General features: G+C 34.8%; 2 protein-coding genes and 1 pseudogene across 3 annotated transcripts; 2 read left to right on the top strand and 1 right to left on the bottom strand.

Annotated features, from left to right (window-relative positions):
- Positions 1–8721: 8721 nt before the first annotated feature.
- On the bottom strand, positions 8722–10606 carry LOC149061725 (uncharacterized; annotated as a pseudogene).
- A 4327-nt stretch (positions 10607–14933) lies between these two features.
- On the top strand, positions 14934–19979 carry LOC149061724 (uncharacterized). Of its 2 annotated transcripts, XM_089217529.1 has the most exons (10): positions 14934–15269; positions 15563–17574; positions 17633–17873; positions 17931–18041; positions 18109–18419; positions 18492–18624; positions 18683–18859; positions 18916–19020; positions 19077–19572; positions 19634–19979. In XM_089217529.1, exons 1-10 carry the CDS (start codon positions 15065–15067, stop codon positions 19662–19664), a joined length of 3822 nt encoding a protein of 1273 aa, XP_089073655.1. In that variant the 5' UTR covers positions 14934–15064; the 3' UTR covers positions 19665–19979. The 2 variants fall into 2 exon arrangements, with proteins under 2 accessions (XP_089073655.1, XP_089073657.1); XM_089217531.1 differs by lacking the exon at positions 19634–19979 and having other exon boundaries at positions 19077–19576.
- A 5271-nt stretch (positions 19980–25250) lies between these two features.
- On the top strand, positions 25251–26501 carry LOC149061723 (uncharacterized). Its single transcript, XM_089215085.1, has one exon. The coding sequence runs from the start codon at positions 25251–25253 to the stop codon at positions 26499–26501; it is 1251 nt and encodes a 416-aa protein (XP_089071211.1).
- Positions 26502–26615: the final 114 nt, after the last annotated feature.

The raw sequence follows: 26615 nt of genomic DNA, 5'->3' as shown, positions 1-26615 counted from the left end.
AGTAGGTACCTAATTTTTTAATAATAATTACAACAAAATAACTGAAATCATTATTGAAAAAATTGTTATTTTTCGTTTATATATTCAATTTCGTTAATATTTGAACTTCGAATATGTATAAAATATTTCACATTTAAATTTTTTTCCACCAAAACTAATCCAACTTAGTATATTAGGTACTAATTATAAATTATATTACTATTAACGAAATACAAATATTTCATAAAATAGGCTTATAGTCAATTTACGGTCTCCGCTTAGAATCGTTTTTCACTTGTAATAATTTATAATCAAATTCAAAATTAACATAATTATTACCATGACTTACTTAATGATGAAGAACATTTGACACCTCTGATCATTATACTGCACAGAAGAGTATGCATTTATTGCATTTTCCAACTATTTGCATTTGTATATTTTTTGTTTTATACGTACGAAATAAAAATAACAACCTAATAATATTTAATTGTTGTAATTCGACCGGAAATCAATTAAAATTTTAGAGTCTTTCAAAAGTTGGTAAGTTTAGTTGTATACATGTAATAATAATTATTTAAAACTGCTAGACCCTTTTATTATCAAGTACAGCAATTAAATGATTTTCTATTGAAATATTTGCGATGGAAACACATCATTAACATCCGATATTTAAATACTACCTATATACAACCAAGCAGAGTTCAGACAAATTAGAAACTTAAATGTCAATAAAAAATGTTCTTTGACAGAAAGCTTATAAAATAAATGTAATACAAGTCACAAGGTTTCTATTAAGTTGTTCTTACAGCAATTTTAAAATATTGAAAATATTATAAAATAAAATAAAATATACGTACAAAAAAAACTTAATATTATATTATGCGAAATATTTTATAGATATTCGAAGTTCAAATATTAACGAAATTGAATATTATATAAACGAAAAATAACAATTTTTTCAATAATTATTTCAGTTATTTTGTTGTAATTATCATTAAAAAATTAGGTGCCTACTTTTAGTGACTTGAAACTTTTCACTATTACATAGTTTATAATAATTATTTATACCTAAACTGTTATTATTGCGAGCAACTGACAGTTCGTTCGTAATAAATTATTACGACTGTACACGACTACGTACTACCCCAATGCCAAACCAACATTTAGGTATTACTATAAGTTATTTTAATATTTCAATGCGCATCATACATTATTAATAGGGCTCGCATTTTAGATTATAATAAATAACAAAAAAACCACAAAATTGTTTTAAAAAAGCAAAAATAAAGCATGACCAACAATTAACATGAATTAGTTGTAAAACTGAATAAAAAAAAATTGAAAAATTAATTTAAATAAAAAAAAAAATTCACTACCATGTATTTGACAAGATTTTCATTAGTGAAACTGACTCTATTGTCTGACAGAATGTTTTTATACATATATAGCCATGCAATATAATCATTTAGTCCGTACACTGTGTATTGCAGATTTTCTGATTACTTAAATTACATTTTTTTATTATTATATCATAATAAACATAATATACAAATTTAACAACTACTAGAATAACTGAAAAAAGCATTTACTCAAAAGAAGTAAAAAAAATTGGTTTATTTGGAATGTGAATGACGTGAAACAAATTTATGTATAAAAATTAAATTTCTATCTCAGATAAAAAAAAAGCATTTACTTTAAAATCCTAATCTTAATAATTATTAAGTAGGTATATGAATACAGACCATTGGTGTACTAACTTGAAATAACCTTGGCCAAAGTATGAAGTGGAGAATGGAAGTAACATGGAATTGTGGAATAGTACTTTTTAAACTTGTTGTAATAGGTTCCTACAATGTTCGCACCTATTAATCTGTCATAAATAACATCCAAGAATATGAGGTGATTTCATTACACACGTTTTATATTCAAATTGAATGAAATCACAATTTTTAAGAAAATGTCGTTATACCCTAACTTAAAAATTTCAATTTACGTCTGTCTACGTGTATAAGTTTTAATAGAAAACACAATCAACACAGCCTCATTAATCCAATGATATTTTGGAAATAATGACATTATATTATTACATCTTGCATTTTATAACACATAATAGTCTTAGTTACCTCTATATCTATATAAAAAAAACAACACAATAATTTGTTATACCATCCGTTTGAAACTAATTATTTCATTATTATTATATTTTAATATATTATATAGGTATGTATAAAGACATTTTTTCAACCTAGATACCAATTTTCACATATATAACCTATCCTCGATCTTATAAAAAATAGCTTACCTAAATTCTAAGCAAAATTTACATCAATAGATATGTTTTTAATGAGTTTTAATGATTATGTAACTGTGAACTACGCTATGGCATTGAACTTCCTGTAATATATAATTATATCTTGTTAAAATTGCCTATACTGAATGTATAGTGTAAAGTCCGCAATACTTATTTTATTATTAAAATTATAAAAAGAAAAATATGTCATTTGTATGATATTCATTATATGTATATCTGCAATACCAACCCCTATTAAGGCGTCCGGTGCCTAATGATATGCAATGGCGTCATTTAAACGATGCAACGAGTTCAATAGCATGGTATACCGATGCTTGTTATATAAATTACAGATGTGGTATTATGTTGAAATTAAAAAAAAAGTGAATGATAATTTTTTTAATTAAAATTTTCCTTGGTTAGATTTACTTAACATTAAAAGTACCTTAATATTTTAAATTATCTTCTGAATCTTTTGCGAGATAATTTTTAAATACAAATATTATATTCTCAGAGAATTAAAACCATTTTTTTACTGAAATTATAGACTAAAAAATATCTAATACTAATCTTAAAATCTGTTTATAAATATCAAAAAATTTAGATTTATTGAATTTTTTAAAACACTCTAAACAGTCTAAACCTCTAAACTGTATAATCATATATATATATAAAAAAAAAATGTTCATCACATTTCATTTATAACCCATATTCGTTAATATCGTTGTAAAACTTGTTCATGCATATTTTTAACTTTCTGTAACTAATGGCCTTTGCTGTTGATGTTTTTTGTGATCATTAAAAAAATATATATAAGATTGATTTAGGATTTTTCTCATGAAAAACTTAGGAGATTGTTTTTGTGCTGTTTATAATTATACATTTTTATCTATAGCTAAAATAAATTTAAGATTTTTTTCTTAAAGTTGCTTCGAATTTTTAAATACAAATCAAATACAGTTTTTGATATAGCCAGAAGGAACAACTTTGGAATAAATATTGTAAACAATTCGTAGTTTTAATCCCCTATATTTTTATACGTGTAATGTATGGCTTATTACTCTACGTATATTATATTATTATATTACGTTTATTACTCTACGTATACATACTACCTTATTTTTTCTGGGACTCAACTTACCTACTACCTATTTTTCCCCGGGACTCAATTTACCGAGTTAGGGTCATTTGGGACTCAATTCACCAAACCCGCTTTTTTTAACACCATATTCGGATAGGCCTATTTTTTTTAAGTAATTTTCATGTATCAACTATGGTTCTTAGTTCAATATCAACTGAATAAGATGTTAATTTTATTAAATAATACATTTTTAAACATTTATAATTAATTCTTATTGGTTACTTTGTGGGTTTTAGGCAATAAAAATCACTTACAATTTAATTTAATTCAAAATAAACACTATATTACATAAATATGTGTGAATATAAATGTGAAAAACAAATATCAATGTATGTTACAATGACGGAGAAAACGCGGAATATATTGCGGAGTATGTGGCGGTGTATAATTCACGGTGTGTCGCGTAGTGTACTCACGGTGTGCTGCGGAGTGTACTCTCAGACTGACTGACTGAGCGTCTGACCAGTCGGTATATATATATGCGTCGATTGTTCTAGAACTTTTTCGAAATTACCCTAACGAGATAATTATCGTATATTCTAGAACATGGGATTTCCCATTATTCACTGACAATATTGTAAACAACTTGGACGACTCGTAGTGCGTTGTTTACGTCGCCACATCACTCCTCTACCAGTGACGGAGTCAAACTTGGAGACGGTCTGGAAAATTAACTCTTCTTCCGGAACATGTCCTTTGATCCTCCTTTGAAATGGTAATGGGTGTAGGTGTCTGGACCTTTCTCAAAATATCCTCCTTAGAATCGTTGTCTACTATGATGTAGGCGGGTTTAAGTCTATCAATAGTTGCTCTAATTTCCTTCTTCTGCATATCGATGACAAAAGTCTTTTTATTTCTGCTTATGACTCTATAGGGACCATCATAGGGCATTTGTATTTCGGTTTTGGGTCCATCATGTCGAATGAATACGTACTATGTAGTTGCGAGATCCTTGAAAACAAAGTTTTTCTTCTCGCCATGTCGCGTACCATTGACTGGTCGGATCTACTGAATATGATTTCGAAGGTCTTTGATAAACTCAACTGCATCATCGAACTTAGAGACATTATTATCTGACGTGAGGAATTCACCAGGAAGTCTAAGTGGCTCTCCATAGACTAATTCTGCCGATGTGGATTTAAGATCGTCACGCCAAGCTGCTCGGATTCACAATAAGACTGTCGGAAGAGTATCTGTCCATCGGTTATTCTGATGACACTTAATAGCGGCTTTAAGCTGCCGATGGCTTCGTTTCACCATGCCATTTTCTGAGGGATGATAGGCCGTAGTTTTAAGATGGTTCGTACCAGTCAAGTGATCAAGTTGTTTGAAAAGGCATGACTCAAATTGTCTTTCTTGGTCTGTTGTGATACGAAGAGGAATACCAAATCTTGCAATCCAATGCGTGTAGAAAGCTCGTGCAACAGTTTCCGCTTCTTGATCTTCCAATGGAATTACCTCAGGCCATCGGGTAAATCTATCGATACACGTGAGGCAGTAGCGAAATCCTTCGGAATAAGGCATAATTATTAAGTCTAAATGAACATACTCAAATTTTTGAGACGGTAGCGAAAATGAACTAAGAGGCTCGTTGACATTCGACACATGCCCGCGCCCAATGTTTGCAATCTGCGTCAATTGATGGCCACACAAATCTCTGTTTAACAAACTTTGCCGTTGCTTTAATGCCTGGGTGTGCAAGGCGATGTATGCTATTGAAAACTGTACGTCGAAAAGGCTTTGTGACAAAAGGTCTGATTGATGTGTCGCAGAACACTAAAACATTCGTACCTGGTAAATGAACTTGTTTGAGTTGTAGTCCAGAGTTTTCTTGTTCATATTTTTTCAATTCGACGTCTCCCTGCTGTGATATTGCCAGAGCAGTGTAAACTAATGTGTCTGACAATGCGTTATCACGAGATAGGATATCAGCCACGTTATTCTGCTTACCTGGTACATATACCTAATATCCGTGGTGAATTGTGAAATAAAGTCCAAGTGTCTGAATTGTCGTGGTGTGCATTTATCTGGTTTCTGTTGAAATGCAAAAGTAATGGGTTTGTGATCGGTATATACAGTGTGATCACGATAAGTGGAAACACTCAATAACTATGTGTAGGCTTCATATATTTCAATTCTGCTTTTTCGGCTAACTAATAAACATTATTATACACATTTTTAAATAATTAGACTATTTTTTTGACAGTTAATTTTGCGCATGCTAACAGATTATTATTACCAACTACGTATTTTATAATCTGTTATACCCGTGCAAATAACATAAAATCAAATTGCTATAACTCGGTCATTTTTTGACTTAGAAAAGAAATTCAACCACTAAAATTCATTAAAAAATACCAAAAAATAATAATTTGTGGTCAAAAATGGATCATGCTATTTAAAGAAAAAAAATTTTTGTGCGCATGCGCAAAATTAACTGTCAAAAAAATAGTCTAATTGTTTGAAAATGTGTATACCACGTTCGGTGATACCCGATTGAGCACGGTCGTTATCGGCCGACCTTTTAGACGACCCGATTGAGCACGATAAAAAAAAAATATTGTATACAACGTTGTCAAAAGACGATGCTCTTGGAAATTGGTTAAAAATGTTTTTTGGATTGGCTTTTCTTCCGAGTCATGAAGTAGCTAATGCATTTGTCGAACTTATCAGTGTATGTCCAGATGAAATTGCTTGCACAGAATTTTCCGATTAAATTTATAATAATTACATTGATAACGGATCTCCATTTCCCCCAAATATATGGGCAGAGGAACCATCGTATAATCCAAGGTATCTATACGGAATCTATAAATTATTTTACTATAGACATAGATACATTTTTAATTTTTCAATTTTAATTTTTCAGAACGACTAATGCAGGTGAAAGTTTCCACAGGACATACAATTCTCAATTTTACAAGGCACATCCACATATACACTTGGTTATTATAGTATTACAAGAAACTCAGGCTGAAACGATCACGAAAATTCAATCCATAGCAAGTAATAATCATAAAAAAATTAGTGTTATCGAAAACCAAAAAATTAACTTCACTATAAAGGCTTATCAGGAGTACTCAGAATTTAAAGATGTTGATAACCTACTTAAATACTTATTTAAAGTTGGAAATAAGTATTTAGAGAAAAAAATTTAAATTTTTATTTTTAAATTTATTTTTATTCGTATTTTTCAACATTTTTTTATTTATTTTTTTTATATTCAGTATTTAACGGAATTATTTGTCATTGTAATATAATATAATAAACTAACTGACGTAGGTACATATGTAATATGTGATTAAAACCCATTAACGATTTTTATTTTATTACATTCAAATGTATTTTATTTTTTAATATTAATATTATACGATACAAAATGGCAACGTCGCACCTATTTTCATGTTCAATCGTGTTGTTTTTTGGGTTTTTTTGGGTTCCAATTGTTTGATTCCAACCATGCTCAATCGGGTTGTGAAAAAGGTCAATCGTGCTCAGTCGGGTTCCAGCCACCACGTTCAGTGGATCGGACTGATTATCAATGATACGGGAAATCCCAGTCCTGAAAATGCTGTACTACCTAGACCCACACACATTACAACAGGCTATACTATGGTATTCAAAAAATGTCATTCATTTATATCATACGGATTGGCTTGGAAAATGTTGGACTTATCTTCTACGGTAAAAGGATTACACGTAGTAACAACGTCGTTGAATCACATACCGGTTGAATATCCATTTTTGTATTTATCGCTCAGCGAATACAAGCTAGTGAGTAATACACCGGGTTCGTTGTGTAAACACGTAAAAGTAAATGTCGTAATGCGTAATCCGCGAACGGCATTCGAGACAAATGCAACAAAGTCTAGTTTGGCAACACTGAATCAAAATAAATTTGCCGTTGTCGCGCATAATTTAACTAACATTACTCGTGGTGTGAACTACAAATACGGTTTTGGAACTACAGATGCGATGAATCCGACATCGTGTACCGATGACAATGGTAAATATCAAGAAGAAACTATACAAGCGATGTACGGGTGTAAGTACGACGGAAAACCTATTTTTACCGGTGAATTTGACGGTATACCAAATTCTTTTTTTCACTTACCGTTTCACAACAATCATTATTACACGATGGTCGCGGACAAAGGACACAGCACAAAACTGGGTTGGCCGTTATTAAATGAACTCATCACGAAAATTGATGCTAGTTTCACAACCGGGAAAACTGTTGCCGAGTATTCTTACAGCCCTAAATTGGGATTGTTGGGAAAACCGATAGAAGGAGTTTTTAACGAGATTTCCGGAAAATCGATTACAGGGAATGACACCGTTATTATGGTGAACAAAAAAAACCGAAGAGCTGGATTCGCACAAATCAAAATTGGTAAAAATACGGAAAAAGTAAACGATACGGAGACCAAAGAACTACGAGATGATACTTACACGAAATTGTTCGATAGCAAAGTTATTTTAGACCATTGGAATGCGGTCAATACATATGGCGTCACGGTGATGACAGCGCAGTCGAAAAACAACCGTCACTGCACGTGGGCATCTATGCGGTACACAGATTGACTACTACTAGTCAAGCAATAAAACCTAGCAGTTTCACTGACATTGAAGTCGTGTTTGAGGTCAATACTGAAATGGTTGTTGAATTCGGAGCACCGTTCCAATTCACACACTTTGAGAAAATTCATATTCCATTCGAAGACGGTGTGATGCACCATAATTTATCTACTACACAGGGGCAATACTTTTTCTGTGACGATTTGTCGTCGATGTACAATCAATTTGTAACAATAGAATAATTAGTAAATAATAAAACACGATTCAATAATATGTAATATTGTATTTATTTAATAAATGATAAAAAATAACGGAGACAGTTTTTTATTATACATTTTTAGGAATGGTGCGTTAATCCACGTGTAAACTGATAAACGGTCCTTGAACGACGGGTCATTGATTATCGACAAATAGTGATTGGTCAATAATATTATGGGAGGCCCTTGTAGTGGAATATCGTTTTTGTATTTAACATGCACTCTAGTGGTATCCCCTCCTAATAGTTCCTTCATTTTTTCCAAATGGTACACCTCGTAATTAGGTTCGTTCCAAATTACGAGACGTTTGCCGGCGCCATCAGAAAAACTGAAATTATTCGGTTTGTTGGCAGTTCCGAACATACCGTAATTCAAAAAAAGGCGGCTACGGCATCGAAAAAATAATTTTTGCCCGCGCTGAGAGGAGAATGTATTAGCATGCTATTTCTTTTCGGAATTTTTTATCCAATATGTTGACTAGAGTTTGCAAAAATCGACAAATAAGACCCTCGTTGTTTTCAAATTGATACATCAATAACTCGGTAGCTATTGAAACGGATTTATCGATATCGTAATAAACAGTTCCAGGCCCTCTAGCGTACGCGTTAAAATACGGTTGTACGTTAGGTTTATTATAATATTCAACGAATTCATTAATACTCCAGTCCCGTATAATAGCGCACCAATTCCTAAGAGCTACTTTACATTTTTTATCTTCTTCTAATATAGTGTTTAATCGACTATTCAAATAAAATTCTTTGATGTTCGCGAAAGCGTCGGGCGGACAACAAGGATACTGGTACAGCAAATTTTTTAGCGACGTTGAGTACACGCATACTGATTTGATATTGGAACTTCCCTCATCGTATCCGAGTTCTTCATCAACGGGAGAGTGGTTCGCATTGCCGTCTTGATGTTCTGCAAATGCACTGAGTTCTCTGGGAACGTCGTTCGGCATTTCATTGACGCATATTTCCACATTTCCTTCGTGTCCCAGAGTCCTTCGAGATCCGATTTCCTAAATTTACGAAAAGTCAATATTATCCATATAATTAGGATCGTACATGTGGTCGAATATGTGGTAGTAGTAGCTTGGTTTAATAACGGATAGCATAATTTCACCAATTTTCTATTATGACGTGTATTTTCCCTATAGTGTTGGTACAAAAAAAATTGAGGTCTTTTTCTAGTACCTTCATATATTTTTAATTTATCTGACATGCTATAAACAAGGTCATTGAAATGAATATAAAAAGGAGTTGCTTCAAACGGTTCGTAATAGTTTTTATTATTTTGAAAAATTTGAAATTTATTTTCGTAATTTCGTACACTGGGCAAATGTCTGTTATACAAAATGTCAATTTCTGTGGTCCGAAATGTATATTCTTTTAAATGATTGGCATTAAAGCAATACGATGAACCATATTTTTTAACCATAGTCGACATGAACACTTCTTTTAGATGCGAATGGCGAACATATTGCAAATAACTTTTTACCACATACTTGTATAAAATTGCGTCCATCACGTAATCCTCCATAGGAACAGACGCCGTCAATTTTTTTGGGTTCCCGGCCGTCTGTAGAAAAATATCACACGATGCTTTCCCAGTCCGACGACGTGTGGCGTATCACCCAAACGCGTCTTCGAAGGCGTTGTCGTCCATGTTGGCGATAGAGGACGGATCGTTGCAACCATATACACCGACAAGCCGAGTTTGACTGTCGGCAGACGTGGACGAAATGGACATGGTCGCCATGGGCTGTGACGATGACTGGGAGCTTTGGAGGGAACTGTCGCAACATAGTTTGTAGCTCTTGAGCAACTTCATCAACTCCGTTAGGTCCACGGGGGACAATAACGTCGCTGATGTATCGATGATCATTGCCTCGAAAATCGATGTCACAAAGTCGATCGACAACTCTTCGAAGCAAGTGCTCATAAATGGGCGAGCCACGAGCAACATGGCCATGATTCTCTCCCTCATAGGAATATCCTCCATATTGCATTCCTCCAGTCTCTCGTCGCGTACCAGGTTCGTAGTCATCCATTTCTTCGGGTTCATCGTTGTTGCAAAATGTTCTGGGTGCCATAGCGATATCAAAACTATCCGAACTGAAATGTGATATTGCGTGCCCACATTCAGTTTGAAATCCGTCAGAAGTTGAGTGACGTGAACCAAATTGTCCACACTCAACTTCTCTGTCTCCATGGCTGTCCGAATCTGTAAAAGTGGGATGTTGGTCAACGATGTTGACGTCGTCTTGGTCTTCTTCGTCGGTACAACAGGTTTCTCCGCCTTCCTCTTCTTGCATGTAGATTCCATTGCCGAACATTCGGGGTTGTCTCCATCGAACATACTTACAGTCAGCCTGGGTAGGTCTGTATAGTGTGTCAACGTTGTACTGAAGATGCATTGAACATTATGCTCTTTTATATGCGTTTTTACTGTTCATACCGGACGCGAGTAATTCATATTAAGTAGAATACTTATAAAAAAAATTAGATAAAATGCATAATATACGTATTTTTATCACCGTATCGTATGCAATTCTAAGAACAGCGTATCATGTTTTTTATAAATGCATAATATTGCAATTTAATGCACGGTCAATAGTGTCGATTTAAGATGATATTTTTATGATATGTTTTTATCATAATATAGTTATGATATTTACTCGTCCTTGATGTTTATTAATTAATCGAACCCACAATAACGGCTCCACGTGGAGCAATTAATTTTACATGGCCGCCCGTTTATGACATCATCACGCGAATAAAAGAACTGGATGCTTGCTCAAATTATTCTATAATTTCGACCACGACGACGACATACGCGGGTCCCCTCCTCTCTGTGCCATTACTTTTGCCGCATCAACGTTCTAAGCATCGGCCAGATGGCCCCATAGGGGCGGCCGCTGTTCATTCGCATGCTCTTTATTAGTTAGCCGAAAAAGCAGAATTGAAATATATGAAGCCTACACATAGTTATTGAGTGTTTCCACTTATTGTGATCACACTGTATAAAAAACACGCGTCCCTCCATCATAATATGCCGAAAATGTTAGTCACCAAGATAGATTGCAAGAAGTTTTCGATCGTAAGCTCCGTATTTTGTCTCAGTCACTGTAAGCTTCTTAGAAAAGAAGGCGAGAGGTTGTCATTCCTTATTGATGAACTGTTGAAGAGTTGCGCCAACCGCGGTGTTTGAAGCATCGCTTACAATAGCCAGTCGAGCATTGTCGCATGGATGTGCGAGAAGCGTAGCTGTGGCGAGTTCCTCCTTGCATTTTTCAAACGCCGTAATAGCCTCTGGTGACCAGTTAATAGGAACTTTACCTTTTAGATTAGGTACTAAGAGATCACTTAGTGGTGATTGTGCATCTTGCTGAAGCTCTAGGTATAAAACGACGATAGAAGTTTAACATGGGATTTCCCATTATTCACTGACAATATTGTAAACAACTTGGACGACTCGTAGTGCGTTGTTTACGTAGCCAAAACTTTTTGAATATTTGTACGTATTTAAAAAAAAAAAAAATATATGTTATAACTTATAAGCAAGACTAACATAATATGGATACAACATTATTTATTAAAAATCGATTAGGTACAACTGGTACAAGTGAACAATAGTTATTTTTTAATTACACAATAAATTAAATAAATTGTTCAAAGTCTGCTCCGTGATTGTCGAAGCATAATTTAAAACGCTGTAGACATCCTTTATTGTTTTGTGGCGATCCTGGACGGATCCCACAACGATATGTGTAGTGGAGTGTTGAAACACAAAAAAAAACACCTTTGTTTCGGTCGCAGAGGTGCGGTAGTTGGTTTTTATTTCATTTTGATGAACGGAATAAAAAACAAAAAAAAAAAAAAAAAAAAACGTGTGATGAGAAACACACAAAAAAAAGACACAATAGTGTGGTGAACGGCGCGTGCGAGGACGGTGGTGATGCGGTAGTTGTCACTCGAGCGCGGCCGTGGAACTAACTTTGTACGAGCCGGTTCGCGGTACGGGCGATCGACATTTCCAGGCGCGTTTATCGCGTGTCGGTGTCGGCCGTTGTCGATTGGCGGTTGAACAGAGAAGTGACAGCGCGGGTTTCCGCGCAAAGGCCGTTTGAATTCAAACGGCTATTACGCGTCAGTTTGCCGACATTATTTGGTTTTCGGTAAGGAGTAGTATGATTTGGTATGTTCAGACCGCCAACCCTTCTGACCCTTCTGACCCTTCTGACCCTTCTGACCCTCCTGACCGCCGCCCGGTCGCGCACGTGCGCGAGATATATATTATCACTTATTATGTTATCAGTTATCATTTATCGCTTATCATATATGACTGGGAAAAAAACTACAAAATAACTGATCGACACCCTCTTATAACATTAACCCACTAGGCCACTTAGCGTTATTTTCACTAAATTAAGTAGACGAGATTTAAAAATATACAAAAAATATATTTATTTTAATAAAAATATAAAATATACAAAATATTATTTATCATAAATTAAATATATTTATCACAATAAAAATATATTTAATTTAAAATATTATGTATAATATTATCATAATATAAAAAAAAAAAATATATTTAATTTAAAAAAATTATTTTTCACCTTCGTGGTATTCAAAGGCATCCATATGGATGTTCAATACCTCGTCAGCCCCGTCATTGTACCATTCATCATTTGCTAACATATGCTCAGACAGGATATCGTTGTAGCCATCCTCCGCCCAACCAGTTTCATTTTGGGACGGTTGTGTGGTGTTTAATATCCTCCCGTTAATGAGCAAGTCATATTCAGGAGGTACTATGTTTGACATACTTTGTGATAGCGGAGTTGTTCTAAGCCATTCGTCTATCTGCGATTGTCGTGGGGGTGACGGAGAAAACTCCATGGCTTCTATCAAATTCAATGCGTATGATCCCGGTATTGTAGATGAAAACATATCGGGCGATAACGAACGATTTACCTGTGAATCTTGATAGGTGGAACCACTACTATCTTCGGATTGAGTCTATTTAAAAATTATTATTTTTATATTATATAGAGTTTAAGTAATAATTTTATTTAAAACTTGCCATCTCAGAATATCCGACGGGAGGATCCCGTCTCACAGGAGGGCTCCGTGGCGAGAACACAAATCGTTGTCCGCACTGGCTTAAATCTACGGGGCTTGATGTCGGTCCTGGTGACGGGCTATTATTCAGCTAAAAGCAGATTATGCAAATTTTATAATGAATTATAGGTCTATTGATATATACAAACTTACTGTTTCATTTGCTGGAAAAAAATAAGGGGGAGAATCCGGTGTTGAAGGTGAAAACATGTCCGGCGAAGAATTTAAATGTTCAACTGGCGACAACGTACGATTTATTTGTGAATCTTGATAGGATAAGTACCCACTATCTTCGGATTGAGTCTAATTAAAAATTATTATTTTATATTATATTGAGTTTAAGTAATAATTTTATTTAAAACTTACCGGTGGTGTCGCTGCAAGAACTCTGATATAATCATCTCCTCTAAACCACGGCATACTTGACGATGAATTATTAGTCATCTAAAAATCGAGTTATATGTAAATCTTAAACAATTTATGAATAGTGTAAAAAAACAAAAAACTTACATTTTACAGACGAAAGATTTGATAAATAAAAATCGTATATATGTGTAATATAAGATTAAATAACAAAAACTATAACAAGTAAAGCACAGGGTGAATCTCACACTAAGCGCTCGTCAAGACTGATGCTCATACACTGCCGATACGATCTATTTCAAAGAATTGTCGTAATATGGGTCATCTTTTGGCGGTAGATACCCATCCTTTTACCGTTATGCCGCTTTCTTAGGCCATCTCTTTATGTCATTGATAATTTATTGGATGTGACCGATTTAAATGTGGGCGGCTTTTTAGTCATCAGCCATAGACGGGCAAGACGACTGTTAGCGCTTTTACCAGTTTTACCGTTATAAGTGTGCCGCTATGGTATATTCGATGTGACCGATTTAAATGTAGGCGGCTTTTTCAAAGATTTGTCGTTATATGGGTCATCCTTTGGCGGCAGATACCCTTCCTTTTATGTAGCGCTTTTACCGTTATGCCGCTTTCTTAGGTCATCTCTTTATGTCATTGATAATTTATTCGATGTGACCGATTTCTATGTAGGCGGCTTTTTCAAAGATTTGTCGTTATATGGGTCATCCTTTGGCGGCAGATACCTTTTGTGACATTCCTTTACGAGATTTAAAAATATATTTGAAAACTGTCCTAATGAGCCTACATTCGTAGATGGCCACTCCTTTACTACCACCTAGCGCATGCGTACTGTAAAAAGTCTTTAATATTTAAAAACTGCCCTAAGGAGCCTACATCCCTTCAGTACGTATATCGTCTTAAACCGTTGAACACGTATATTTTTCTTTTTGCGAACTAAGCCATTAAAATATTGTTATTTTTGTTAAAAATAAAATTTGAAAAAATGTTTAAATGCGAGCAGTGTCCATCCACGTTTACGCGTAAGGGTAATTTGACTGCTCATCAAAAAAATCACAATGGTGTTCGTTTTTCTTGCACTATTTGCGCATCGACATTTAGTTACAAGACACATCTCAATAGACATATGAAAAATGTTCATGGTATGTATATTTTATGAGCTGTTAGGTTAAGTTAGCTTGATTTAATATTTAATTCAATATTTATTTTTTAAGCTGTAGAACGCGTCAGACCTCAACTAGGTGAAATCGCACCGAATAATGTCAATAATAATGAACTGGACAAATATTTTAATGATGGATATGATGATATGTTCGCTGAAGTGTCTGAAAATGATCAAGGTATCGTACCGGTTCAACCAGCACAGCAAAGTGTTACCCGGCCTACTCCACAAGGTTATATTCAGATTGCTCCTCAAATATTTGTCCCCGATGACCCGGCCGGTGGATCGAATGCGGTATCCGACAACGGCGATATTATTTGTATGAACGCAATGGACGAATTTGAGAATACAGGTTAGTTTTATTTATAAGAATTAATTAGATTTTAAAAGACCTGGTGATTTTTCCTCCGTAGATTATTATTTTTTGAGAAATATTATCGTAAGATTTAAAATAGATTTTTGAAATACGTGACATTAAATTATTTGTAAATGTCACAAGTTAAAAAAAGATAAATAGCTGTTTCGTTAGATTTTATTTATCAGTCGTGAGGTTAATTGGATTTTTTAATAGATTAGCCAATTTATTATTTTCATTAGATATTAATATTAGGTTTTTTTTTTTTTTTTTTTTTTTTTTTTTTAAAGATTCTTACACCGCCAACGTTAACGGTAAACGTGTTTCAACCGCCAACACCGTGTCGGCTGCTAGGGCAAAAAAAGCACGCATGTGTCTAGTTCAGTCCCCCGGTTTCGTAGAAATCAAATCTTCGGCAAATAGAAAAATAGTTTGGTATTATGCTAAAAATATTACTAATACATTAATTTATACCGAGTTTCTTCGATCGCTCGAGCCCGAGCTGAACAAATTATTAAAAACACGCGTTCAGCAAGGGGCGATTAAATTTAATCTTAAGCTCGAGGCAACGTATAACCGGCCCAACGTACCAAACTCGTCGGAGAACCGGGCATTCAAGACTTCGGCGGTAGAACTTTTTGCGGATAGTGACATTAGTACAATCACTGAGAGGGCTTTTATAAAGTTGTTGAAGGAGGAGGAAGAATATAAATCACGAGGAAGTGGATTTATATTAGAGAGCATAGATGGGTTATTGTTAGCGGTCTACAAATATACTCCGATGGGCGGATCATCGTATATCGAGTTGCCGGCCTACATAGAAAGGAAACGGAGCACCATCAACCCGCAAAACACGGATCAGGAGTGTTTTAAATGGGCGATTTTAGCGAGGCATGTGACTGAAAATGTATCGGATAAATATAAATATTACGTCGGAGAAAATTATAAAAAGCACGAGAAAAAATATAATTTTGAATGTATATCGTTCCCTACACCTCTATCAGACATCGCTAAATTTGAGAAAAATAACTCGACTGTCTCTGTGAATGTGTATGGGTTGGATAAAAAGTTCCAGCCACCGCGTAAATATCCGACGTACGAGGTGTACCCGCTACGTGTCGTCGATGATGAGAAAGCCAACCACTTTGATCTGTTGTTGGTGACGGACGGCGCCAACTCTCACTACGTGTATATTTCGAATTTTTCCAGACTGGTCCGCGCTCAGAAAACCAGACACACTGAGAGTGTCGTGTTCTGTAAGAGATGTTTTATGAGTTTCGACGACAGATGTCATAAATTCAAGTTGAGTGGGCAGGAGGCCCTGGACCAACACAAATTGATTTGCGGGGCGCACAAACCAATTTTACCAGAAATGCCTAAGGAGGGTGATTGTGTTGAGTTCAAGGCGTGGAAAAACACGGTTAGGCATCCGTTTGTCATTTACGCGGATTTTGAGGCGATCTTGGCGAAGACGGAGGAGGCAAGAGGGGATAGTACCACGATTACCCAGAAACACGAAGCTATGAGTTATGGGTATTTGGTGAAAGCGAGCGAAGACGTACCGGCAGAGTTATTGCTTCAACACGAGATACCGACGGGGCCGGTAATCTACAGAGGCAGCGAAGACAGGACGGACGTAGCGAGACATTTTGTGGAGACAATAGTTGAGGTGGCCCTGAAAATTGAAAATCTCATGAAGACTAATATCCCGATAAAAATGACTGAGGGTGAAGAAAAAACACATCAAGAGTGTATGAAGTGTAATTTATGCAAATGTATATTAGTCGGGGACGATAAGGTTAGGGATCATGATCATTTGACAGGCAAATTTAGGCAGACCTTGTGCTCTAGGTGTAACTTAGAGTTGCAACAGCCTAAATTTGTACCTGTCTTTTTTCATAATCTCACAAACTACGACTCTCACTTCATAATCACCGAACTTGGGTATGATACTAAGACGATCAACGTTATACCTAACAGTGAAGAGAAATATATATCTTTCTCGAAATATATAAGTAGTACCTTCACTGTTCGGTTTATCGACACGTTCCGGTTTATGGCGTCGAGTCTGTCGTCACTGGCTGAAAATTTGCTTACACCCGAACATGAGAACTTCCGTGAGACAGCCAAACATTTTGTCGCCGGAGATATGCCGCTCGTGACTCGTAAGGGGGTGTACCCGTACGAGTTCACAGATAGTTGGGAGCGGCTAGAGGATACTAGGTTACCGAGTAAGAGGAGCTTTTACAGTACGTTAACAGAGAGCGGGATTAAGGAGAGCGAATTTGACCATGCTAAGGAGGTATGTTTACACTTCGCATGTATTTAGATCTATATTTGAAAATTGTTGTGTGTTACAGGTATGGAGTCATTTTAACTGTAGGACACTCGGTGATTATTCCGACCTGTACCTGAAAATTGACGTGTTACTACTGGCAGATGTTTTTGAGAACTTCCGCGACATGTGCATGAAGACGTATAACTTGGACGCTGCCCATTATTTTACTGCCCCAGGCTTAAGCTTTGACGCAATGTTAAAGTTCACGGGGCAAAAGCTGCAGTTGCTGGACGAGTACGACATGTTGTTGATGTTTGAAAATGGTCAGTATATAATTTTTTTAAATGTGTATATAATAATCTAATACATTTTTTAAATAGGTATACGTGGGGGTTTGGTGCAGGCGAGTAAGAGGTATGCGAAGGCAAACAATAGCAAGGTCCCAGGCTATGACGATACGAAAGATAAATCGTGGATAATATATCAGGATTGTAAGTATATATTTATTTTTATATTTTTTTTTTTCAAAACTTTTTAATATTTATTTAAATTGTATAGGTAATAACTTGTATGGATGGGCGATGTCCCAGTACATGCCATACGGTGGGTTCAAGTGGGTTGAACCTACATTAAACGGATTAAATGATTTGGATGATACCTCCTCCATAGGACGAGTGTATGAGGTGGATATAACATATCCACAAAATTTACACGACAAACACAATGACCTGCCCTTCCTGCCACAAAATAGTGTACCGCGTGGATCAAAGGTTAAGAAGTTGATGGCGACGTTTGAGAAGAAAAATAATTATATTATTCACTATCGAAACCTGCAACAGGCGATTAAGAATGGTCTTATAGTTGAAAAAGTAAATATTTGTATTTTATTTGATTTTAAACAGATTTTTAACATTTCTTTATTTTCTTATTATTTTTTATAGGTACATAGAGTGATACAGTTTAACCAGTCAGATTGGCTGGCTAAATATATAGATTTAAACACCGAAATGAGGAAAAAGGCTAGGAACGCATTTGAGAAAGACTTCTTTAAATTGATGAACAACGCTGTATTTGGTAGGTTACTTTTAAATTTTTAAAACTTTTAAAACTTTTAAAATTTACTATTGTGCAGGAAAAACTATGGAATCGAAACGAAAACAGCTGAAAATAGAGTTGGTATCCTGTGAGAGGAGGCTACAAAAATGTATTAATAAAACTACTTTTAAACACTGCACTAACTACAATGAAAACCTCAATGCAGTAGCGTTGGAGAATAAGATTATTAAATTTGACAAACCTATATATATTGGTAAATATACTTTAAAATTATATAATACACTTTTATCATACATTTATTTTCTATAGGATTTGCAGTGCTGGATATCAGCAAGACGTTGATGTATGACTATCACTACAATGTTATGCAGAAGCACTATAGGGATAAAATTAAGCTAATGTATACTGATACAGGTAAATATATTAAAACTTATCTAATTTTCACATATTATATTTATTTTTATTTTTAGATTCGTTGATATACCACATTAAAACTAATGATTTTTATGAAGACTTGGCAGCTAATCACAGCTTGTTGGAACGAATGGATACAGCTAACCTACCCAGTGATCATCCATGTTATGTTGCAGCTAGAAGTAAGGAACCTGGGTACTTCTCAGATGAAGTAGATGGTGATATAATCACCGAATTTTGTGCATTGCGGGCGAAATCGTACGCTTTCCACGTACATTCTGGGGATGATGCCAGAGTAGGAGGTGAACAAATAAAAGCAAAGGGGGTAAGGCAGCATGTGGTTAAGAACCACATGACATTGGAAGATCACAAGAAATGTTTATTTGGAGAAGCTGACGTGGAGGCGTATAAGGAAAACTTGTCAATACGGTCATTCAAACATAAACTCATGACGATTAAGACCAACAAATTAACTTATAACAGCTATGATGATAAGAGGATAGTGCTGCAAGACAAAGTGCACACACTGGCCCATGGACATTATAGTATAGAGTAAGTTATTACAAAATATATATTTAAATTATTTTACTAACATTTTCTCTTAATTTTACAGGGGAGATGAAGCAGAGGATGTTTGGCCGTAATTAGATTTTATGGGTATAACTGGAACGAGGAAGAGAAAGGCTTAACCTTCTATAGTGCCTAACCTAAGTTTATGTACTTTTTTTTTTTTAGAAATGTTCATAATATATATATCATGTAGGTTATAGGATATGTAGATCATATTTCAACTTTTAAAGATAGAAATTATTTATATATATTCCATGTATATATTTTTGTTATATTGTAAATACCATGTATATATTTTGTTATGTTGTAAATACCATATATATTTATTGTAAATATCACTCGAATAATTTGTATTTACGTTTAAATGTAATCTATAACCCTGAATTGTAAATCTGACAAATGTTAACACATATAAATAAAAAAAAAAAAAAAATTTAATGTTAAAATATAATATAATGTTTATTAAATACAATCACATTTTTAAGAATTATTTACAAATCATTTTCTTATAGCAAAAACTTTATAAAATGTACATTGTTTAGGATTAATTTCCATATGAAAAATACAGCAAGGTAGAGTTTCGTCATCGCATATTTGATCCAAACGAGGGCAGCCTAAGTCTTCAATGTTGATGAGTGCAACGTGTGGTATATACTCCATAAGAACTTGTTTTTTCTGTTCGCCTTTGACGTAGATGCAACTGAATTTTAATGAATTCAATATTTTACCTATTTCTTCGTACTCGACATCACCGTATTCTATAGCTAGTTGATGATAATTACGTTCCAGCCACTTGTTGGTTTTACGACTTTTGTTATCCTCTATGGATTTTGAATGTTTAAAAATCCAATGCTGAGTTGCCCATGTTTCTGTGTCTACAATAGACATTTCTTTAATCATGTATTTATTGTTGACGCCAAGTATGCATTGCATGTCTAATATGGCTGAAGACATTATGCCTTGTCTTTATAATAAGTTTCTATAGTGTTAAGGCGGCTCAGTATAGCTGGTATTATTTTTTTAATCTCATTTATAGTTTCTTTGATATATTGTAATGATACTTCGCCTCTTGTCATGTGCTCTGTAATCTCTAAGCACGTTAATTCTAGCTTTTCTGTTTGTTCCTCTTGAATTAGAATAGATTTATGATTTTCTTCAAGTAAATGGTCGATTTTATCTAATTTAGGCAAAAACGATTTAACAATTTGTTCGAGATTTACTAAAAATTTATTAGTTTCACTAGACTGAGAACTACCAAACACGTTCATGTCTGCAGCTAGACTGACACTATTTTTTAACATCACAAGTATTTATCCAACTATTATGAGTATTATCGAATCCGAGCCATTTCACAAAAAATTGTTTCCCCTTCCTACGTATGATTTTCTCTACTAAGTAGTCATTCGGATAATTTGTTTTCAATATTTCTTCTGAATAAAAACAACCAGCAATCGGTTTTCCAGTATAATCTTGTAGCTGATAAGTAATAGGTAACGTATCGTTAATTTTAACAATTTTAAATATTTCTGTAGACCAGCTCGGTAAATAACCTTTTTCAAATACACCTTTATATGTGCTTACACGAACGTTATCACCAACGTTAAATTTATTTTTTCGATTAATAATTTTTCGTTGTTTTATTTTAACTGTCATTGGATCTGCATCAGCTTGCACTGGTGTCATGCCTATGGTCCTGTGTTTTGAATTATTATATTCGTTTATCAGTTTCGGTAAAATAGATATCCACTCGTGTGAGCCACGTGCCGTAAACTCTCTAAACATTTTTTCTTTCAATGTACGGTTGAACCGTTCTACAATACACGCTTTCATAGTACTATACGTAGAATACTTGTGTATATTATGTTTCTTCATCAACGCGTCGAATGTAGAATTGTAAAATTCTTTACCATTGTCGAGCTGTAATAGTTTTGGTGTGCGTTTAAGCAGTATTTTAGACATTGCGTTGGAAACTTCTTTAGCAGTTTTAGATTTTAATGGTATCGCCCATGCAAATTTAGTATAACAGTCTATAACACATAAAATATACTTGTACCCTTTATTTTTTTTCGAATATGGTATCATTTCGACTAAATCTGCCTGCCATAGATCGTTTTTGCCATAAACATTAACTCTACGCCGTATATAATTTTTCCTAGCCGGCTTGTGCAATTCGACTGAGATTTCACGTTTAGACATTTGGAATATGTTTTATTATCCCTGCTTCACGCAATTCCTCGAAAATCGAGAGTATTTCGTTTGAAACACCTGTATTACCAGCTGCTTTTGATGCTAATAGTAACTTCAATCTTTCGACAAGCTCGTTAGGGTCGTTCCAGTATACTAAATTATGTTTTTGTAATTTGACTGACAGTCCAGCGCCCGATGGAAATAGATTTTGGATTAAATCCGTGTATTTATTCCCACCTCTTTTAATTTTTGTTCCGTCTGCTGTCAGATGAGCTGAAGTTTGAGTTAATATTGATTTATATGTTTTTAAATCGTTTTTGGTATACAGCTTAGGATTTTTTGAAAATATTAAATTACCAAGTCCTTGTGTTAGTGGATATGACGTATCTTCAATAGTTAACGTATTATCAACGAGTTTAATTTCTTTTTTACCTAAGAGTACACTTCCATTTGTCTGTATTTTAGGTCCATACGTTTTGTCTATATCGTAAGACTTATACCAGTCGTTTATTTTGAAAGAATCTTCAACACTAACGCTGTCTTCCTTAGATGATGGAGCTTGAAATGTTGATGGATCGAAACGTTTTATTTTTTCTAATGGTTCGATAATCGGACTTAACGTTTCCGATACTAATGAATGAATATCGGCTTTTCCTTGTTTTAATGCTGTATACTTGCGTTTAATATTTTCTTTGGCTTTGATCAATTCTCCTAGTACATCACCACTGGCAGCCATGACTGTGAATGAAGCATTTCTACAATAACAACACTTTATATAACGACGAATGTGTCAAATCCATGACGATATCGACCGTTGTCGCGTTCACAGTCTTTGTTTATCACGATAAACTCAAATCTCCCCAGACGCCAACACGAAGTGCAAAAGTCTTTAAACTCTGAATATGACATATCGCCAGAGCAATGCTCATTATACACATGCTTTAAATTAGTCTCATCTTGTTTGAATAATACAATAAAATTTGCGTTATCGCGCAAAAGTTGTTTTGGTACTTTTGAATAACTCTGGGCTAAATAGAAAACATCCACTAAATTATGTCGACCCCTGGAGAAGTAAGTTCTTGCAATCTTTTGGTTTTCAGTAATAATATCGTCGAAAATAAACACAGAGTTTGGTAAAGCTTTCTCAGGTTCAATAACTTGTTCGTTTTCATAGAACGTAAATAATTCAACATCAGTGCCCGATAATATTTCACTTAGCATTTTATATTTGGGTTGATCCAATGTTTTTGAATATATGTAAACGTTGTGAAATCGTATTCCGTTAATGTGTGTTAATAAGGTAAATATTAAATTAGTTTTCCCACAGCCTGAAGGACCTACGATAAGTGCTCTAATCGTATTAGGTAGAAGCGCTCCATGTCTTTGTTTCTTAAACGAAGAGGGTGGGTCCACGTTTTCAACTGTGAGTTGTACATCTTGTTTGACGAATTTCATTATAAATATCTCTGTAACGACGGAATGCAATCAGTACACAATGTCACTCGCTCGAAGAAGCAGCAAGAATAAAGGTGGCGGACTTATCAACACGCTTATAAACAAATTGCCGTTGGAAGTTCACGTGCCTGGTAAGCCTTGAATAATAAATCCGATATTGTCATAATAATAATAATGTTTCGTTGCAGGTTATCAATACTGTGGACCTGGTACAAATTTGAAAAAACGATTAGCTCGCGGTGATAAAGGCATAAACCCACTGGACTCTGCTTGTAGGGACCACGATATTGCGTATGAACATAGCAACTCTATCGCAGATCGTAACAAAGCCGATTATATATTAGAACAGCGAGCCTGGGATAGGTTCAAGTCAAAAGATTCAAGTTTAAAAGAAAAAGCTGTAGCTTGGGGCGTGACTACCGCCATGAAAGCAAAACGTAAAGTAGGCGCCGGCTGTGGTTTTAAAGCAGCACTTAAAGCCGCTAAAAACGTTATAAAGAAAAATACCGGTGAAAAAAACTTGATGAAATTGACTAAAAAATGTGTAGCCGTCGCGAGAAAAGCATTCAAAACTAAGAAGACAAAAGTTCCACGAACAATAAATATTCCGAAAAAAGGCGGTGTGCTACCACTCATACCGATTTTCGCCGGGTTGTCAGCTCTGGGAGCCCTGACTGGCGGTGTAGCCAACGTTGTGAAGGTTGCTAATGAATTTAATAGAAACATTCCTTCGCATTTGGGCAAAGGGTTATATCTCGCACCGTATAAAAGCAACTCATACAAAATAGAAACACCGCGTGGTAGGGGTCAAAAAGCGAAAAAATATAGAAAATCAAAAAACTAATTGACACGTTACCCAGTAGAGCGTTGTACGATTTCGAACTTATAAAAATCGCTCGTTCAATGAAAATACCTCATTTCATCGGTGTGTTTAGTAAAGACAGGTTGCCTCTACGTCCTAAACGCAAAGAATCAGCGATTATTAACTTGGACACTGAAAACGGTGCAGGAACGCATTGGGTAGCGTATAAAAAAATCGGAAAAAAAGTCGAATATTACGACAGCTTTGGAAATTTACCACCTCCAATTGAAGTACAACAATATTTTCACGGATGCGACATACGTTTCAATTACAGCAGAGAGCAGGATTATAATACTACAAATTGTGGACACTTGTGTTTAAAATTTTTATCATGTATACAATAACATTAAACGGAAATTCGAGTGAGTTGTCATGCGAGATTTTTCCACCGATAGAAGTGGAAAATACAGCACAGATTTGTCTTTTGAGTTTGCAGACGAATAATTCTATACCAAACATAGAACCTGGTTGCAATACTATTGGTTTTCGTAATATAATCAATGAAAATGAGTACGTAATTATACCTACGGGGACGTATGAGTTGAATCAGTTAGAGTCTATTATACAAAAAATGATGCCCGACTATGTCAGTTTTTTTGAGTTAAAAGCAAACAGCAGAACATTAAAGTGTATGATATCGTGTAGTCATGAAGTCGATTTAGGAGTCGAGAATAGCATAGCGAAATTGCTAGGTTTTAGAAATGTGCTATACACTACTGGTGCTACTCACGAATCTGAAAATATTGTCAACATAATGAAAATAAACTGTATAAAAGTAGAGTGTAATTTAATCACCGGCTCATTCTGTGACGGGGCACCGAGCCAGATCATACACGAGCTTTATCCTACTGTACCCGCGGGATATAAAATCGTTGAGGTACCTAGGCATCCAGTTTTCTACGGTCTCAACACGACTTCAATAACTAAAGTAAATATCACGCTTAAAGATCAAAACGACTGTCTGATTAATCTACGCGGTGAGCCAATAACAGTTCGTTTACAAATAACCCGTAGTGGATATGGCACTCAAATTTAATATAAAAAGAGCTACAATCAAAAAACCTATCAGTATACCGCCCGCCGTTAAGAAATCAACATCTAAGCCGAAAAATATCAAACTCACCAAAAATAATTTAAATTTTCTTCGTTCTTTACAATGATGGAAGACTCATATTTAGACGTGACGGCCGACTATGTCGACGACTGTAAAATAACTCAAAAGAGTTACCATTCGTTCACACCGTATTCAAGCACCGCTCTATCATACAATGAAGAAATTAGAATTAATATTCAAAACATGGATGCTTACACTTTGCCGTGCGAGAGTTATATTTACATCGAGGGAAAAGTTAACAAACCAGCCGATGCATCTGGAGAAGTTCGATTTTCGAATAACGGATTGGTATTTTTATTCTCCGAGATGCGATATGAAATAAACGGAATAGAAATACAGAAATTGAAATCACCTGGAGTGTCTTCTTGCTTGAAAGCATACTGCTCGTATACTCCAAACGATTTGAATGCGTTAGAGAATGCGGCTTGGGACTCTGCCATGGATAGTGAAGATAATAAAAATTTCATGACCAATAATATATTTTCCGGATGTATTCCTCTAAAACATGTATTCGGATTTTGTGAAGACTATAAAAAAATATTACTCAATTGTAATCAGCAACTGATTTTGAATCGCGCGTCTACCGACCTTGATGCGATACATGTTGTGGGCGAAGGCGCAACCGCCGCCGTCGATAAAAATAAAAAAATTACAATTGAACTGACCAAGGTCACTTGGAAGATGCCTATTATCGAAGTCAGTGATAAAGAAAAATTAAAGTTATTGAAAGTATTAGATTCTCGTAAAACACTGTCGTGTGCGTTCAGGACCTGGGATCTATGCGAGTATCCTGTTCTCCCAAGAAATACTTCTCACTCATGGACTGTTAAGTCTAGCAGCTTACTGGAAAAACCGAGATTTGTTTTGTTTGGATTACAAACAAGTCGAAAAAACAATATCGAAACTGACGCTGGGCGGTTTGATCACTGTCAACTAAAAAATCTTAAGGTACACTTAAACTCTGAAGTGTATCCATATGAAGACTTTCGAGCAGATTTTAAGAACAATACTACTAGCATACTCTACAAAGCGTATACAGACTTTCAAAAATCGTATTACGAAAGAGATTATTGTGAACCATTGTTATCAAAACATATTTTTCAAAACTATGTGTCAATCGTAGTTGTTGATTTGTCGTACCAGAACGATAACGTTAAATCATCGACCGTGGACCTAAGAATAGACTTTGAAACGGACACAGTTATTCCAGAAAAGACTGCAGCTTATTGTTTAATACTACATGATCAGATTATAACTTATAACCCATTTAGTGGCGATGTTAGAAAATTGTGAACCTTGTAATTATTTTTTATACCTTGTAAATATTTTTATACTTTGTAATTATTAACTTATTTTCTAATAAATAAAAAAAACTTGTTTTAAATATCACGCTTGTTTTTTATTTCA

This window comes from Diuraphis noxia, unplaced genomic scaffold, assembly GCF_037042655.1.
Source record: "Diuraphis noxia isolate RWA-SAM2 unplaced genomic scaffold, SU_Dnox_SAM2 contig0001, whole genome shotgun sequence".
Lineage (NCBI taxonomy): Eukaryota > Metazoa > Arthropoda > Insecta > Hemiptera > Aphididae > Diuraphis > Diuraphis noxia.
Note: the sequence above shows the minus strand (reverse complement) of the source record. Positions and strands in the feature narration are given on the sequence as shown.

Coding starts and splice junctions, on each gene's coding strand:
- LOC149061724 (XM_089217529.1), top strand. CDS start 15,065: ATGTTCGCTGAAGTGTCTGAAAATGATCAAGGTATCGTACCGGTTCAA. Junction 18,420..18,491: donor ATGGTCTTATAGTTGAAAAA/GTAAATATTTGT, acceptor TATTTTTTATAG/GTACATAGAGTGATACAGTT. Junction 19,573..19,633: donor CATGGACATTATAGTATAGA/GTAAGTTATTAC, acceptor TTAATTTTACAG/GGGAGATGAAGCAGAGGATG.
- LOC149061723 (XM_089215085.1), top strand. CDS start 25,251: ATGATGGAAGACTCATATTTAGACGTGACGGCCGACTATGTCGACGAC.